Below are 21,788 nucleotides of genomic sequence, written 5' to 3' on the forward strand. Positions count from 1 at the left end.
TGGTGAGGGAGTCGAGAACAAGGGGACATAATCTTAATATTAGAGCTCGGGGTGATGTCAGGAGGCATTTCTTCACATGAAGGCGAGTGGAAATCGGGAACTCTCTCCCTCATAAAGCTGTTGAGGCTGAAGATCAATTTAAACATTTAACAATGAGCTTGATAGATTTTGTTGGGTCGGAGTATTGTGGGTTATGCAACCAAGGCAGGGAGATGGAGATCAGAGACAGATCAGATGATCAAACTGGAGGATAGAACAGGCTCGATGGGCTGAACAGCCTCCTCCTGTTCCTATATTCCCAATCCCACTACCCTGCTCTATCCCCACAGTCCTGTATTCTCCTCAGATTCACATGTTTATTGAATTGTGTCAGTCTCCGATCTGTCCCTTCCCTGATCCATCTCCCCGAGTCTTTGTCTGGTCTCCTCCCTGTTTGTCAAACCTCTCCTTCTGTGTAATCAGCGCATTCCAATGATCGTGCTCCCTCTGTCCAAGACCAAATCATCGATATATATCAGCAACAAGTCACCTCTTTAATGTAGAGAAACATCGCACGCCACCTCACATGACATCAGGAAAACAGACACAAGTAATACAGAGAGATTAGGAGGGGTGACCAAATGCTTGGTTAAAGATGTGGGTTTTAAGGAGGGTGAAGTGTTTCAAGGAGACCAAGGTTAAAGGAGGTTCGAGATACGGGGGTGGGTCAAGACTACGGAGGGATTTCAATCCAGAGAGTAGAATTTTACATTGAAATTTGAGGGTGTTTGGGGATGGAAGCCCAATGTAGGTCAGCATGGACGGGGGTGATGGTGAACAGGACTTGGTTTGGAACAGGATATAGAGAGCAGAGCTTCGGATGAGCTGAAGAATACAGAGAGTGGAGGATGGCAGTCTGGTCAGGAGAACACTGGAATAGTAAAGTTAGAGGTGACAAAGACATGAAGAAGAGTTTCAGTAGTGGAAGGAGTGAGGGAGGGGCAGAGATGGGCAATGTTACAGAGGGGGAAGTGGATAATCATTGAGATGTGGAGGATTTGGGGTCAGATCAGGGTCAAAGATGAGGCTAAGGATGTAAAGAGTCTGGTTCGGCAGCAGACAGTGCTCAGGGAGAGGGATGGAGTTTGTACCAGGAACTGAAGACAATGGCTTTGATCTTCCCAATGTGTTCCCCAGTGAGACTGGGTCCTCAGTGCTGACTGGTCTTAGCTGCTGTTATTTTCACTGATTGGACGGTTATTATTAGAGACTCCGACCACAGCAGAAATCCCCAATGTAAAAAATAACTGCAAAGACTGTCAGATCGGAAGATTGAAACTTAACTAACAGAGGAAGTGAAAGAAGGAGCTCGGAGCAGCTGGACGTTTGTTAATGACACGGGAGAAAACTGTGAACCGCACACACTACCTAGAATCTTACAGCACAGAAGGAGGCCATTCAGCCCATCGTGCCTGTGAGCTACCCAATTACTCCCACTGCCCCTCTCCAGCCCCATAACCCAGCAAATCTTTCCTTTTCAGGTCTATCTCCAATTCCCTCTTGTAGACCTGGGCCCACAGTATGAGACTGTCCCTAACCCGGACTCGAAATTGGCATCGCATTCATTCATTGGAAGACAAAATGCCTGGTGTGGGAAATGGAGCTCAGGACTCGGAACATTCCCTCTCCCCTCCTGAGGGACACTTCATGCTGGGGTTACAGTTCCATGGACCCCGACAGCACATTCCTACCTCACCCACTTCCCCATTCTGTGGGTGAACAATATGGTGGTCACACATGTGGTCCCCGTGCCGCCATGCTACCACGATCGACCGCACGGCGGCCCAACATAAAACGATGGTCGTGCTGCCCCCTCAATCACGTGGAGGGTGGGTGCTCTGCCATGCTGGCAACAGCATCAGCTGCCTTTACACAGGTGCTGGTGCCATTTTGAAAGGACAGCCAGTCCTGCTGCTACATTTACATTTTTAATGGCCTAACCCCTCCCCACCCAATGAACTGCAAAATAAACTCTCGCCCCTTCCCCCCAATAACAATTAAATGTAATGGTTGTCCTCCTCTCCCCCAACAAAACACTTACCTGCAAGACTTGACCTTCCCCCCAAACTGATCAAAGTTCAGAGGTCACCCCTTCCCACCCTCCCCTACACTATTAATGCTGATTGGACCCTGAACCCCCTCTCACTGCACTAAAGATCCTAAGTCTCCCCCCATCCCCACCTCGGTGGTGCTAGTTTTCCCTGGACGGGGAAGTGAAGGTGTGAGTGCCGGCCGCCGCTCGGAAGATCGCGGGCAGCCGGGAAGATTGCTGTTGATTTTATTTAAATTTATTCATTTACTTAATTTAAATATGTAAAGTCGGATCCCGTCACCCAGCAGCGGAGGGACCGCCCCAGAGCCACGTCACCACCAGGAAGATCGGGTCCGACACTCCTGGCGTTGGACTCCGTGTCCGGCCGCTGTCAGAATGATCTTCCGGCCCCCCCGCCACCATCCCCCGCCACGGATCCCGACATCGGGACCTCAACAAAATCCCAGCCTACATGTGTAAACCTGGACCCTGTTAGCAGGATATTTGACTGCAGGGGCCATCACAACTGTGTCCAATTCTGTCCCCACCTGAAATCCACACACAACTTGCATTTATATAGCACCTTTAAAGTACAAAACATCACAAGATGCTTCACAGAGCCACAGTAAGAGGAACGGGGTAGGGGGTGAGGAGTCTTTCGGAAGAGTGCTCAAAGTCTTGGGTGAAAGGATGGAGTTTGATGGAGCAGAGAGAGACCTGGAGAGGGGGAGGGATTAATGGCGGGAGTTCAGAGAGCAGGGGCGAGGCATCTGAAGGCTCTGCTGTCAATGATGGGATGAAGGAAGCAGCGATGGGCAGGAGAGGCGAGTTAGAAGATGGAAGAGTGAGGGAGGGAATGTGAGTCTGCAGCAGGAGGCAGAGGGTAGGGAGGAGGGAAACAGAGGTCAGTGAGGTCAGGGTAGTAGGTCAGTGAGGTCAGGGGTCGTGTTGGAATGGCACTTGGTGTCAGACAGTGTACTGACCACTGCATTTCAGACAAGTCGGGGTTTTTGGAGAGTGGATGAAGGAAGCCGGCAGCGGACATGGGAATAATCAAGTTTGGAGACAAGATGAGCAGGGATAAGGGTTTGTGTGGTCAAGGGGCTGATGGAGTGTAGAGACAGGCAATGTTGTGGGGATAGAAATAAGAGGCTCACATGATGGAGAGGATGTGGGGTTTGAAGCTCAACTACTTTAGCCCCAGTGGGAAGGAGGCCATTGTTTACTGGTCCCTACTGGAGGGCCAGTGGGAAGGAGGCCCATATTTACTGATCCCTACTGGAGGCCCAGTGGGTTGGAAGCCCATGTTTGCTGGTCCCTATTGGATGCCCAGTGGGATGGAAGCCCATGTTTACTGGTCCCTATTTGAGGGTCCAGTGGGAAGGAGGCCCATGTTTACTGGTCCCTATTGAAGGGTCCAGTGGGAAGGAGGCCCATGTTTATTGGTCCCGATTGGAGGGTCCAGTGGGAAGGAGGCCCATGTTTGCTGGTCCCTATTGGATGCCCAGTGGGAAGGAGGCCCATGTTTACTGGTCCCTATTGGAGGGTCCAGTGGGAAGGAGGCCCATGTTTACTGGTCCCTATTGGAGGGTCCAGTGGGAAGGAGGCCCATGTTTACTGGTCCCTATTGGAGGCCCAGTGGGAAGGAGGTCCATGTTTGCTGGTCCCTATTGGAGGCCCAGTGGGAAGGAGGCCCATGTTTACTGGTCCCTATTGGATGCCCAGCAGGAAGGAGGCCCATGTTTACTGGTCCCTATTTGAGGGTGCAGTGGGAAGGAGGCCCATGTTTACTGGTCCCTATTGAAGGGTCCAGTGGGAAGGAGGCCCATGTTTATTGGTCCCGATTGGAGGGTCCAGTGGGAAGAAGGCCCATGTTTACCGTTCCCTATTGGAGGTCCAGTGAGAAGGAGGCCCATGTTTACTGGTCCCTATTGGAGGTCCAGTGGAACATGGTCACCATGGTTGATGTGAAGCAAAGCTCCTTTATGTTGTAAATGTGTGATTGTCGACCCCTCATCCCAGTAAAACTCCATGACCCGGAGCCTGACCATGGAAAGGGATGGAGACGGGAAGGGATTAGAACATGTTATGAGCTTACAGGATGGGGCAGTGGGTCAGACCCTGTCCTGTCCCTCCAGCTCACACTGATGGGGTGAGGATCTCCTCTCTCTGCTGGGCCTTCACGAAATGAGCTTTCTGTCCAAACCAGTCCCAGTGAGAATAGACCAACAGCACAGAACTGTCCTAAATTTAACAATAATCTGCCAGTCTTACTGAGAGAGGCCAAAGCATGGTCACTGTGGGGAATGGGGTCTTACTCCAGGAGAAGGCATGTTTCTGTGGTCAAGAATTAACATCCATTGGTGGGGCAGAACAGAGGGAGTTTTACCCTTCATTTAACTGCTCCACCTGGGAGACTGTGGGAAAGAGAGAGAGGTGGAGGCTGTGAGACAGAGTGAGAGAAAGAGAGAGGGGGAGGCATTTAACTGCTGCACCAGGTCTCAAAGTGTTCCAGTCTCCAGTAATAACTCCTGTTATAGAGATCAGTTACAGAATTACAGAACAATGGAGGGTGGGAGAGAGAGATGAGTAGGCAGAGGAACAAAGACAGAGAGATAGAGACAGGGAAAGAGGGAGAGAGAAACGCAGTGGGAGAGAGAGACCAGAAATGAGGGAGAATGAGAAAGAGACAGAGCGACAGGGAGAAGAGCAAAACAGGGAGAGCGAGATGAGAAGAATGTGAAAGACAGATATGCAATGAGAGAGAGGAGGGTGAAAGTATAACTGAGAGAGATACAGAGAGGTGGACGAACAGGGTGATAGAAATCCAAGGATGAATTTTATGAGTGTTGTCGGGATGGAGACTGTGCAGATGTGTCGTCCCGGAGCCCCCGCGATGTTACACATAGGGGCTCATTTAAATAAAGGTGTATTATTGTAAAACTTTATTAAATAAAAATCTTTGTGATGGAAGCCCTTCCCCAACTCCCCAATGGTCATTTTATTGCCCGAAATGATCAACAACTGGCTTTTTCAAATACCTGAACTTTCACCCCAACCTTCAATCTTTTACCCTTCAACCTCTTCCCACCATCCCCACATCCAATCAAAATTGTTTCCCCGCTCCCCCGCTCCCCCACCCCTCCCACCCTGAAAGTTTTATTCCTCCCCGCTCTCCACCAGGTTCCAGCCTCGGAATTCCGTACGGAGTTCCGAAGGTGCGCGAGGTATGAACGGTGGTGGTAAAATCGGTGTGGGACAGCCGCACCTGCAGGTAAGTTTATTTACATATCATTAAGGTTCATTTTAATATGGAGATGAAGGTCCCGCCACCAGTGGCAGTGGGCGGTGGCACCAATGTCCCCTCGCCACTGGTAATATGCAGCGAGCCCTTCTCCACAACATGGGGGGTCGAGGCGGGCGACTCCCCACATAATTTTACCTGCCCCAGCGCTGTGACCCGCGAGTGGAGGGGCTGGTAAAATTCAGCCCAGAGGCTCGAAAACTGAGACAGAGAGAGGGAGAGGGAGATAGAAAAAGAGGGTGAGAGAGAGAATGAGAGACAGAGAGAGAGAGAGACAGAGAGAGAGAGAGACCGAGAGAGAGAGACAGACAGAGAGAGAGAGACAGAGAGAGAGAGACAGAGAGACAGACAGAGAGAGAGACAGACAGACAGAGAGAGACAGAGACAGACAGAGAGAGAGAGAGACAGAGACAGACAGACAGAGAGAGAGAGACAGACAGAGAGAGCAGAAACAATGTGCTGGATTCTATGAGCTCGTCAGCGAGTTCAGAAAATGACAGAAAATTCCCACCATCCCCTACATCCTGCTGTTTATTTGACCCTGTTTCCCCCCCAACTCCTGCACTGAGAAACTGACCTGCTCCCACCTCCCCACCAGTGTGGTGCCTTGTTTCCCCAGACAGGGTTCTGAAGGTGCGACACTGTGACGGACCCTCAAGATCACGGGTGAGTAGATTTAAATTCATTAATATTATTGATTTAAGTATTTAAATTGTGGTCCTGTCGCCCAGCGGCCGGGTGGTCGGCACAGAGCCTCCCCGTCACCGGGAGGATCGGGAGTGGCTCTGCCGGCGTCAAGGTCCGTGGTGGCCTCATCCGGAGCCAACTTCAGGATCTCCCACCAGGGATCACAATGTCGAGGGAGCCTTAAAATCCAGGCCAGTGAGACAGAGTAACAGAGAGAGAGAGGCAGAAAGAGAGGATGACAAAGAAAGAGCACAAAAGAGCAAAACAGAGACAAGGATAGACAGAAGGGGAGAGAAAGAGAGTGAGTGAGGGAGAGGGATAGTGAGAGAGGGAGACAGAGGAGGAGGAAGAGAGGGAGGAGAGGGAGAGTGAGGAAGAGAGGGAGGAGAGGGAGAGTGAGGAAGAGGAAGAGAGGGAGACAGAGGAAGAGGAAGAGAGGGAGGAGAGGGAGAGTGAGGAAGAGAGGGAGGAGAGGGAGAGTGAGGAAGAGGAAGAGAGGGAGACAGAGGAAGTGGAAGAGAAGGAGGAGAGGGAGAGTGAGGAAGAGGAAGAGAGGGAGACAGAGGAAGAGGAAAAGAGGGAGGAGAGGTAGAGTGAGAGAGGGTGGAAGAGGGAGAGAGAAGAGGAAGTGAGAGTTGCTGACGAGCCTTTCTCTGGGTGAGACCATTTACATACTGAGAAACAGGCAGTCAGACTCTCACAGGCTGCAGCTTTATAAAGCAGAGCCCAGTGAAGGGAGAGTTTATCAGTAACCAGGCACAGAGACAGGAGCAGGCACCATGATTTCACCCATCCAGCTGATCTGGCCTCTGGCATTCTGCGTCGCAGGTACAAATCTCTCTCCTTCCACGTTTAATATTTTCCTGCTGTTTATTTCAGTCCAATTCTACTGACTTGTGATTGGAGGGAAAATGCTGAAACAAGAGGAACGGTCACTGTCTCTAATAATATCTCATTTTACAGGGTCTTTCTGTGACAGTTCTTACTTCACTCTGTTTCTCTATTACCCCTCAGGTATCAGTGGAGACACCATCATCATGACCCAGTCTCCACCGGCACTGTCAGTGACACTGGGACAGACCGCAACGATCACCTGTACGGCCAGCCAGTCCGTGAGCAAGTATGTAGCTTGGTATCAGCAGCGAGACGGTCAGAAACCCACTCTCCTGATTTATGGTGCAACAACTCGATACACAGGAACATCCGAACGCTTCACCGGCAGTCAACAGAACCTCAAATTCACTCTGACAATCAGTAATGTACAGAATGAGGATGTCGCAGATTATTACTGTCAGCAATATAACAGCTGGCCTCTACACAGTGAGACAGAGCCGTACAAAAACTTCAATAGACACAGTCCCACCTCCTGCACTGACACATCCCACAGTTATATATAATATATAATAATGGACACACAGTCCCACCTCCTGTACTGACACATCCCACAGTTATATATAATATATAATAATGGACACACAGACCCACCTCCTGTACTGACACATCCCACAGTTATATATAATATATAATAATGAACACACAGTCCCACCTCCTGTACTGACACATCCCACAGTTATATATAATATATAATAATGGACACACAGACCCACCTCCTGTACTGACACATCCCACAGTTATATATAATATATAATAATGGACAGACAGACCCACCTCCTGTACTGACACATCCCACAGTTATATATAATATAGAATAATGGACACACAGACCCACCTCCTGTACTGACACATCCCACAGTTATATATAATATATAATAATGGACACACAGACCCACCTCCTGTACTGACACATCCCACAGTTATATATAATATAGAATAATGGACACACAGTCCAACTTCCTGTACTGACACATCCCACAGTTATATATAATATATAATAATGGACACACAGTCCCACCTCCTGGACTGACGCATCTCACAGTTATATATAATATATAATAATGGACACACAGTCCCACATCCTGTACTGACGCATCTCACAGTTATATATAATATACAATAATGGACACACAGTCCCACCCCCTGTACTGACACATCCCACAGTTATATACAATATATAATAATGGATACACAGACCCACCTCCTGGACAGACACGTCCCACAGTTATATATAATATATTATAATGGACACACAGTCCCACCTCCTATACTGACATATCCCACAGTTATATAAAATATATGATAATGGACACACAGTCCCACCTCCTGTACTGACACATCCCACAGATATATATAATATAATAATGGACACACAGTCCCACCTCCTGTACTGACGCATCTCACAGTTATATATAATATACAATAATGGACAAACAGTCCCACCTCCTGTACTGACACATCTCACAGTTATATATAATATAAAAGAATGGACACACAGTCCCACCTCCTATACTGACAGATCCCACAGTTATATATAATATATAATAATGGACAAACAGTCCCACCTCCTGCACTGACACATCCCACAGTTATATTCAATATATAATAATGGATACACAGACCCACCTCATGGACAGACACGTCCCACAGTTATATATAATATATAATAATGGACACACAGTCCCACCTCCTGTACTGACACATCCCACAGTTATATATAATATATAACAATGGATATACATTCCCACTTCCTGTACTGACACATCCCACAGTTATATATAATATATAATAATGGATACACATTCCCACTTCCTGTACTGACACATCCCACAGTTATATATAATATATAACAATGGATATACATTCCCACTTCCTGTACTGACACATCCCACAGTTATATATAATATATAATAATGGATACACATTCGCACCTCCTGCACTGACACATCCCACAGTTATATATAATATATAATAATGGACACACAGTCCCACCTCCTGCACTGACACATCCCACAGTTATATATAATATATAATAATGGACACACATTGCCACTTCCTGTCCTGACACGTCCCACAGTTATATATAATATATAATAATGGACACACAGTCCCACCTCCTGCACTGACACATCCCACAGTTATATATAATATATAATAATGGACACACAGTCCCACCTCCTGTACTGACACATCCCAAAGATATATATAATATAATAATGGACACACAGTCCCACCTCCTGCACTGACACATCCCACAGTTATATATAATATAGAATAATGGACACACAGTCCAACTTCCTGTACTGACACATCCCACAGTTATATATAATATATAATAATGGACACACAGTCCCACCTCCTGCACTGACACATCCCACAGTTATATATAATATATAATAATGGACACACAGTCCCACCTCCTGCACTGACACATCCCACAGTAAGAAATAATATATAATAATAGACACACAGTCCCACCTCCTGTACTGACACATCCCACAGTAATATATAATATATAATAATGGACACACAGTCCCACCTCCTGCACTGACACATCCCACAGTTATATATAATATATAATAATGGACACACAGTCCCACCTCCTGCACTGACACATCCCACAGTTATATATAATATAGAATAATGGACACACAGTCCAACTTCCTGTACTGACACATCCCACAGTTATATATAATATATAATAATGGACACACAGTCCCACCTCCTGCACTGACACATCCCACAGTTATATATAATATATAATAATGGACACACAGTCCCACCTCCTGCACTGACACATCCCACAGTAAGAAATAATATATAATAATAGACACACAGTCCCACCTCCTGTACTGACACATCCCACAGTAATATATAATATATAATAATGGACACACAGTCCCACCTCCTGCACTGACACATCCCACAGTTATATATAATATATAATAATGGACACACAGTCCCACCTCCTGCACTGACACATCCCACAGTTATATATAATATATAATATTGGACACACAGTCCAACTTCCTGTACTGACACATCCCACAGTTATATATAATATAGAATAATGGACACACAGTCCCACCTCCTGCACTGACACATCCCACAGTAAGAAATAATATATAATAATAGACACACAGTCCCACCTCCTGTACTGACACATCCCACAGTTATATATAATATATAATAATGGACACACCGTCCCACCTCCTGTACTGACACATCCCACAGTAATATATAATATATAATAATGGACACACAGTCCCACCTCCTGCACTGACACATCCCACAGTTATATATAATATATAATAATGAATACACAGACCCACCTCCTGGACAGACACGTCCCACAGTTATATGTAATATATAATAATGGACACACAGTCCCACCTCCTGCACTGACACATCCCACAGTTATATATAATATATAATAATGGACACACAGACCCACCTCCTGGACAGACACGTCCCACAGTTATATATAATATATAATAATGAATACACAGACCCACCTCCTGGACAGACACGTCCCACAGTTATATGTAATATATAATAATGGACACACAGTCCCACCTCCTGGACTGACACATCCCACAGATATATATAATATATAATAATGGACACACAGACCCACCTCCTGGACAGACACGTCCCACAGTTATATATAATATATAATAATGGACACACAGACCCACCTCCTGGAAAGACACGTCCTACAGTTACATATAATATATAATAATGGACACACAGTCCCACCTCCTGTACTGACACAGCCCACAGTTATATATAATATATAATGATGAACTCACAGTCCCACCTCCTGCACTGACACATCCCACACTAAAAAATAATATATAATAATGGACACACAGACCCACCTCCTGGAAAGACACGTCCCACAGTTACATATAATATATAATAATGGACACACAGTCCCACCTCCTGCACTGACACATCCCACAGTTATATATAATATATAATAATGGACACACAGTCCCACCTCCTGCACTGACACATCCCACAGTTATATATAATATATAATAATGGACACACAGTCCCACCTCCTGCACTGACACATCCCACAGCTTTTTATAATATATAATAATGGACACACAGTCCCACCTCCTGCACTGACACATCCCACAGCTTTTTATAATATATAATAATGGACACACAGTCCCACCTCCTGTACTGACACATCTCACAGTTATATATAATATAAAAGAATGGACACACAGTCCCACCTCCTATACTGACAGATCCCACAGTTATATATAATATATAATAATGGACAAACAGTCCCACCTCCTGTACTGACGCATCTCACAGTTATATATAATATACAATAATGGACACACAGTCCCACCTCCTGTACTGACACATCCCACAGTTATATTCAATATATAATAATGGACACACAGTCCCACCTCCTGTACTGACACATCCCACAGTTATATTCAATATACAATAATGGACACACAGTCCCACCTCCTGTACTGACACATCCCACAGTTATATACAATATATAATAATGGACACACAGTCCCACCTCCTGCACTGACACCTCCCACAGTTATATATAATATATAATAATGGACACACAGTCCCACCTCCTGCACTGACACCTCCCACAGTTATATATAATATATAATAATGGACACACAGTCCAAGTTCCTGCACTGACACCTCCCACAGTTATATATAATATATAATAATGGACACACAGTCCCACCTCCTGTACTGACACGTCCCACAGTTATATATAATATATCATAATGGACACACATTCCCACTTCCTGTACTGACACATCCCACAGTTATATATAATAAATAATAATGGACACACAGTCCAACTTCCTGCACTGACACCTCCCACAGTTATATATAATATATAATAATGGACACACAGTCCAACTTCCTGCACTGACACCTCCCACAGTTATATATAATATATAATAATGGACACACAGTCCCACCTCCTGCAATGACACCTCCCACAGTTATATATAATATATAATAATGGACACACAGTCCCACCTCCTGTACTGACACGTCCCACAGTTATATATAATATATCAAAATGGACACACATTCCCACTTCCTGTACTGACACGTCCCACAGTTATATATAATATATAACAATGGATATACATTCCCACTTCCTGTAGTGACACGTCCCACAGTTATATATAATATATAATAATGGACACACAGTCCCACCTCCTGCACTGACACATCCCACAGTTATATATAATATATAATAATGGACGCACAGTCCCACCTCCTGCACTGACACATCCCACTTGTTATATATAATATATAATAATGGACACACATTGCCACTTCCTGTCCTGACACGTCCCACAGTTATATATAATATATAATAATGGACACACAGTCCCACCTCCTGCACTGACACATCCCACAGATATATATAATATATAATAATGGACACACAGTCCCACCTCCTGCACTGACACATCCCACAGTTATATATAATATATAATAATGGACACACATTCCCACTTCCTGTACTGACACATCCCACAGTAAAAAATAATATAAAATAATGGACACACAGTCCCACCTCTTGTACTGACACATCCCACAGTTATATCTAATATATAATAATGGACACACAGACCCACCTCCTGTACTGACACATCCTACAGTTATATATAATATATAATAATGGACACACAGTCCCACCACCTGCACTGACACATCCCACAGTTATATATAATATATAATAATGGACTCACGGTCCCACCACCTGCACTGACACATCCCACAGTTATATATAATATATAATAATGGACACACAGTCCCACCTCCTGGACAGACACGTCCCACAGTTATATATAATACATACTATTGGACACACAGTCCCACCTCCTGGACTGACACATCCCACAGTTATATATAATATATAATAATGGACACACAGCCCCACATCCTCTACTGACACAACCCACAGTTATATATAATATATAAGAATGGACACACAGGCCCACCTCCCGCACTGACACATCCCACTGTTATATATAATACATAATATAGGACACAGTGTCCCACCTCCTGTACTGACACATCCCACAATTATATATAATATATAATAATGGACTCACGGTCCCACCCCCTGCACTGACACATCCCACAGTTATATATAATACATAATATAGGACACACTGTCCCACCTCCTGCACTGACACATCCCACAGTTATATATAATATATAATAATGGACACACAGTCCCACCTCCTGCACTGACACATCCCACAGTTATATGTAATATAGATTAATGGACACACAGTCCCACCTCCTCTACTGACACAACCCACAGTTATATATAATATATAATAATTGACACACAGTCCCACCTCCTGCACTGACACCTCCCACAGTTATATATAATATATAATAATGGACACACAGTCCAACTTCCTGCATTGACACCTCCCACAGTTATATATAATATATAATAATGGACACACAGTCCCACCTCCTGCACTGACACCTCCCACAGTTATATATAATATATAATAATGGACACACAGTCCAACTTCCTGTACTGACACGTCCCACAGTTATATATAATATATCATAATGGACACACATTCCCACTTCCTGTACTGACACATCCCACAGTTATATATAATATATAATAATGGACACACAGTCCCACCTCCTGGACAGACACGTCCTACAGTTATATATAATATATAGTAATGGACTCACGGTCCCACCACCTGCACTGACACATCCCACAGTTATATATAATATATAATAATGGACTCACGGTCCCACCACCTGCACTGACACATCCCACAGTTATATATAATATATAATAATGGACACACAGTCCCACCTCCTGGACAGACACGTCCTACAGTTATATATAATATATAATAATGGACACACAGTCCCACCTCCTGTACTGACACATCCTACAGTTATATATAATATATAATAATGGACTCACGGTCCCACCACCTGCACTGACACATCCCACAGTTATATATAATATATAATAATGGACTCACGGTCCCACCACCTGCACTGACACATCCCACAGTTATATATAATATATAATAATGGACACACAGTCCCACCTCCTGGACAGACACGTCCTACAGTTATATATAATATATAATAATGGACACACAGTCCCACCTCCCGCACTGACACATCCCACAGTTATATATAATATATAATAATGGACTCACGGTCCCACCACCTGCACTGACACAACCCACAGTTATATATAATATATAAGAATGGACACACAGGCCCACCTCCCGCACTGAGACATCCCACAGTTATACATAAGATATAATATTGGACACACAGTCCCACCTCCTGTACTGACACATCCCACAGTTATCCATAATGTATAATAATGGACACACAGTCCCACCTCCTGTACTGACACATCCCACAGTTATATATAATGTATAATAATGGACACACAGTCCCACCTCCTGTACTGACATGTCCCACAGTTATATATAATATATAATAATGGACACACAGTCCCACCTCCTGTACTGACACATCCCACAGTTATATATAATATATAATAATGGACACACAGTCCCACCTCCTGCACTGACACATCCCACAGTTATATATAATACATAATATAGGACACACTGTCCCACCTCCTGTACTGACACATCCCACAGTTATATATAATATATAATAATGGACTCACAGGCCCACATCCTCTACTGACACAACCCACAGTTATATATAATATATAAGAATGGACACACAGTCCCACCTCCCGCACTGACACATCCCACAGTTATATATAATATATAATATTGGACACACAGTCCCACCTCCTGTACTGACACATCCCACAGTTATCCATAATGTATAATAATGGACACACAGTCCCACCTCCTGTACTGACACATCCCACAGTTATATATAATACATAATATAGGACACACTGTCCCACCTCCTGTACTGACACATCCCACAGTTATATATAATATATAATAATGGACTCACAGGCCCACATCCTCTACTGACACAACCCACAGTTATATATAATATATAAGAATGGACACACAGGCCCACCTCCCGCACTGACACATCCCACAGTTATATATAATATATAATATTGGACACACAGTCCCACCTCCTGTACTGACACATCCCACAGTTATCCATAATGTATAATAATGGACACACAGTCCCACCTCCTGCACTGACACATCCCACAGTTATATATAATACATAATATAGGACACACTGTCCCACCTCCTGCACTGACACATCCCACAGTTATATATAACACATAATATAGGACACACTGTCCCACCTCCTGTACTGATACATCCCACAGTTATATATAATATATAATAATGGACTCACGGTCCCACCTCCTGTACTGACACATCCCACAGTTATATATAATATATAATAATGGACACACATTCCCACCTCCTGCACTGACACATCCCACAGTTATATGTAATATAGATTAATGGACACACAGTCCCACCTCCTCTACTGACACAACCCACAGTTATATATAATATATAATAATTGACACACGGTGCCACCTTCTGCACTGACACATCCCACAGATATATATAATATATGATATTGGACACACAGTCCCACCTCCCGCACTGACACATCCCACAGTTATATATAATATATAATAATGGACACACAGTCCCACCTCCCGCACTGACACATCCCACAATTATATATAATATATAATAATGGACGCACAGTCCCTCCTCCTCGACTGATACGTTCCACAGTTATATATAATATATAATAATGGACGCACAGTTCCACCTCCTCGTCTGACACGTTCCACAGTTATATATAATATATAATAATGGACACACAGTCCCACCTCCTGCACTGACATATCCCACAATTATATATAATATATAATAATGGACGCACAGTCCCACCTCCTGCACTGACACGTTCCACAGTAAGATACAATGTATAATAATGGACGCACAGTCCCACCTCCCGCACTGACACGTTCCACAGTTATATATAATAAATAATAATGGACGCGCAGTCCCACCTCCTGCCTTGACACATCCCACAGTGATATATAATATATAATAATTGACACACAGTCCCACCTCACGCACTGACACATCCCACAGTTATATATAATGTATAATAATGGACGCACAGTCCCACCTCCTGTACTGACACATCCCACAGTTATATATAATATATAATAATGGACGCACAGTCCCCGCTCCTGTACTGACACATCCCACAGTTATATATAATATATAATAATGGACACACAGTCCCACCTCCTGCACTGACACATCCCACAGTTATATATAATATATAATAATGGACGCACAGTCCCCGCTCCTGTACTGACACATCCCACAGCTATATATAATATATAATAATGGACACACATTCCCACCTCCTGTACTGACACATCCCACAGTTACATATAATATATAATAATGGACGCACAGTCCCACCTCCTGTACTGACACATCCCACAGTTATATATAATATATAATAATGGACACACAGTCCCACCTCCTGTACTGACACATCCCACAGCTATATATAATATATAATAATGGACACACATTCCCACCTCCTGTACTGACACATCCCACAGTTACATATAATATATAATAATGGACGCACAGTCCCCGCTCCTGTACTGACACATCCCACAGTTATATATAATATATAATAATGGACACACAGTCCCACCTCCCGCACGGACACATCCCACAGTTATATATAATATATAATAATGGACACACAGTCCCACCTCCTGTACTGACACATCCCACAGCTATATATAATATATAATAATGGACACACATTCCCACCTCCTGTACTGACACATCCCACAGTTACATATAATATATAATAATGGACGCACAGTCCCACCTCCTGCACTGACACATCCCACAGTTATATATAATATATAATGATGGACGCACAGTCCCACCTCCTGTACTGACACATCCCACAGTTATATATAATATATAATAATGGACACACAGTCCCACCTCCTGTACTGACACATCCCACAGTTATATATAATATATAATAATGGACTCACAGTCCCACCTCCTGTACTGACACGTCCCACAGTTATATATAATATATAATAATGGACACACAGTCCCACCTCCTGAACTGACACATCCCACAGTTATATATAATATATAATAATGGAAACACAGTCCCGCCTCCCGCACTGACACATCCCACAGTTATATATATATATATAATAATGGACACACAGTCCCACCTCCTGAACTGACACATCCCACAGTTATATATAATATATAATAATGGAAACACAGTCCCGCCTCCCGCACTGACACATCCCACAGTTATATATAATATATAATAATGGACACACAGTCCCACCTCCTGAACTGACACATCCCACAGTTATATATAATATATAATAATGGAAACACAGTCCCGCCTCCCGCACTGACACATCCCACAGTTATATATATATATATAATAATGGACACACAGTCCCACCTCCTGAACTGACACATCCCACAGTTATATATAATATATAATAATGGAAACACAGTCCCGCCTCCCGCACTGACACATCCCACAGTTATATATATATATATAATAATGGACACGCAGTACCACATCCTGTACTGACACGTCACACAGTAATATATAATATATAATAATGGACGCACAGTCCCACCTCCTGTACTGACACATCCCACAGTGATATATAGTATATAATAAGCGACACACTGTCCCACCTCCTGCACTGGCACATCCCACAGTTATATATAATATATAATAATGGACACACATTCCCACCTCCTGCACTGACACATCCCACAGTTATATATAATATATAATAATTGACATACCGTGCCACCTTCCGCACTGACACATCCCTCCGATATATATAATATATAATAATTGACACACAGTCCCACCTCCCGTTCTGACACATCCCACATTTATATATAATATATAATAATGGACACACAGTCCCACCTCCTGTACTGACACATCCCACAGTTATATATAATATATAGTAATGGACACGCAGTACCACATCCTGTACTGACACGTCACACAGTAATATATAATATATAATAATGGACGCACAGTCCCACCTCCTGTACTGACACATCCCACAGTTATATATAATATATAATAATGGACTCACGGTCCCACCTCCTGTACTGACACATCCCACAGTTATATATAATATATAATAATGGACACACATTCCCACCTCCTGCACTGACACATCCCACAGTTATATGTAATATAGATTAATGGACACACAGTCCCACCTCCTCTACTGACACAACCCACAGTTATATATAATATATAATAATTGACACACGGTGCCACCTTCCGCACTGACACATCCCACAGATATATATAATATATGATATTGGACACACAGTCCCACCTCCCGCACTGACACATCCCACAGTTATATATAATATATAATAATGGACACACAGTCCCACCTCCCGCACTGACACATCCCACAATTATATATAATATATAATAATGGACGCACAGTCCCTCCTCCTCGACTGATACGTTCCACAGTTATATATAATATATAATAATGGACGCACAGTTCCACCTCCTCGTCTGACACGTTCCACAGTTATATATAATATATAATAATGGACACACAGTCCCACCTCCTGCACTGACACGTTCCACAGTAAGATACAATGTATAATAATGGACGCACAGTCCCACCTCCCGCACTGACACATCCCACAGTTATATATAATATATAATAATGGACGCACAGTCCCAACGTCTCGACTGACACGTTCCACAGTTATATATAATATATAATAATGGACGCACAGTCCCACCTCCTGCCTTGACACATCCCACAGTGATATATAATATATAATAATTGACACACAGTCCCACCTCACGCACTGACACATCCCACAGTTATATATAATGTATAATAATGGACGCACAGTCCCACCTCCTGTACTGACACATCCCACAGTTATATATAATATATAATAATGGACGCACAGTCCCCGCTCCTGTACTGACACATCCCACAGTTATATATAATATATAATAATGGACACACAGTCCCACCTCCTGCACTGACACATCCCACAGTTATATATAATATATAATAATGGACGCACAGTCCCCGCTCCTGTACTGACACATCCCACAGCTATATATAATATATAATAATGGACACACATTCCCACCTCCTGTACTGACACATCCCACAGTTACATATAATATATAATAATGGACGCACAGTCCCACCTCCTGTACTGACACATCCCACAGTTATATATAATATATAATAATGGACACACAGTCCCACCTCCTGTACTGACACATCCCACAGCTATATATAATATATAATAATGGACACACATTCCCACCTCCTGTACTGACACATCCCACAGTTACATATAATATATAATAATGGACGCACAGTCCCCGCTCCTGTACTGACACATCCCATAGTTATATATAATATATAATAATGGACACACAGTCCCACCTCACGCCCTGACAAATCCCACAGTTATATATAATATATAATAATGGACACACAGTCCCACCTCCTGTACTGACACATCCCACAGCTATATATAATATATAATAATGGACACACATTCCCACCTCCTGTACTGACACATCCCACAGTTACATATAATATATAATAATGGACGCACAGTCCCACCTCCTGTACTGACACATCCCACAGCTATATATAATATATAATAATGGACACACATTCCCACCTCCTGTACTGACACATCCCACAGTTACATATAATATATAATAATGGACACACAGTCCCACCTCCTGTACTGACACATCCCACAGCTATATATAATATATAATAATGGACACACATTCCCACCTCCTGTACTGACACATCCCACAGTTACATATAATATATAATAATGGACGCACAGTCCCACCTCCTGCACTGACACATCCCACAGTTATATATAATATATAATGATGGACACACAGTCCCACCTCCTGTACTGACACATCCCACAGTTATATATAATATATAATAATGGACACACAGTCCCACCTCCTGTACTGACACATCCCACAGTTATATATAATATATAGTAATGGACACGCAGTACCACATCCTGTACTGACACGTCACACAGTAATATATAATATATAATAATGGACGCACAGTCCCACCTCCTGTACTGACACATCCCACAGTGATATATAATATATAATAATGGACACACAGTCCCACCTCCTGCACTGGCACATCCCACAGTTATATATAATATATAATAATGGACACACAGTCCCACCTCCTGCACTGACACATCCCACAGTTATATATAATATATAATAATTGACATACCGTGCCACCTTCCGCACTGACACATCCCTCCGATATATATAATATATAATAATTGACACACAGTCCCACCTCCCGTTCTGACACATCCCACATTTATATATAATATATAATAATGGACACACAGTCCCACCTCCTGTACTGACACATCCCACAGTTATATATAATATATAGTAATGGACACGCAGTACCACATCCTGTACTGACACGTCACACAGTAATATATAATATATAATAATGGACGCACAGTCCCACCTCCTGCACTGACACATCCCACAGTTATATATAATATATAATAATGGACACACAGTCCCACCTCCTGCACTGACACATCCCACAGTTATATATAATATATAATAATGGACACACAGTCCCACCTCCTGCACTGACACATCCCACAGTGATATATAGTATATAATAATCGACACACTGTCCCACCTCCTGCACTGGCACATCCCACAGTTATATATAATATATAATAATGGACACACAGTCCCACCTCCTGCACTGACACATCCCACAGTTATATATAATATATAATAATTGACATACCGTGCCACCTTCCGCACTGACACATCCCTCCGATATATATAATATATAATAATTGACACACAGTCCCACCTCCCGTTCTGACACATCCCACATTTATATATAATATATAATAATGGACACACAGTCCCACCTCCCGCACTGACACATCCCACAGTTATATATAATATATAATAATGGACGCACAGTCCTTCCTCCTCGACTGATACGTTCCACAGTTATATATAATATATAATAATGGACACACAGTCCCACCTCCCGCACTGACACGTTCCACAGTTATATATAATATATAATAATGGACGCACAGTCCCACCTCCTGCCCTGACACATCCCACAGTGATATATAATATATAATAATGGACGCACAGTCCCACCTCCTGTCCTGACACATCCCACAGTTATATAGAATATATAATAATGGACGCACAGTCCCCCCTCCTGTCCTGACACATCCCACAGTTATATAGAATATATAATAATGGACGCACAGTCCCACCTCCTGCACTGACTCATCCCACAGTTATATATAATATATAATAATGGACACACAGTCCCACCTCACGCACTGACACATCCCACAGTTATATAGAATATATAATAATGGACGCACAGTCCCACCTCCTGTACTGACTCATCCCACAGTTATATATAATATATAATAATGGACACACAGTCCCACCTCCTGTACTGACACATCCCACAGTTATATAGAATATATAATAATGGACGCACAGTCCCACCTCCTGCACTGACACATCCCACAGTTATATATAAAAGATAATAATGGACACACTGTCCCACCTCCTGTACTGAGACATCCCACAGTTATATATAATATATAAGAATGGACGCACAGTCCCACCTCCTGTACTGACACATCCCACAGTTAT

At 43.2% G+C, this 21,788-nt stretch overlaps 1 protein-coding gene and 1 gene segment (V, D, J or C); one reads left to right on the top strand and one right to left on the bottom strand.

Moving 5' to 3' along the window:
• Positions 1-21,788, bottom strand: part of LOC137373124 (ral guanine nucleotide dissociation stimulator-like 1) — a 207,154-nt gene that overhangs the window by 176,629 nt on the left and 8,737 nt on the right. The gene's annotated exons all lie outside the window — the stretch shown is intronic.
• Positions 6,783-21,788, top strand: part of LOC137373126 (Ig kappa chain V region Mem5-like) — a 31,858-nt gene continuing 16,852 nt past the window's right edge. Inside the window, 2 exon segments of the V gene segment in view lie at positions 6,783-6,890; positions 7,077-7,375. Coding sequence covers positions 6,842-6,890; positions 7,077-7,375 — 348 coding nt within the window.

Source organism: Heterodontus francisci, chromosome 8 (genome assembly GCF_036365525.1).
Source record: "Heterodontus francisci isolate sHetFra1 chromosome 8, sHetFra1.hap1, whole genome shotgun sequence".
Lineage (NCBI taxonomy): Eukaryota > Metazoa > Chordata > Chondrichthyes > Heterodontiformes > Heterodontidae > Heterodontus > Heterodontus francisci.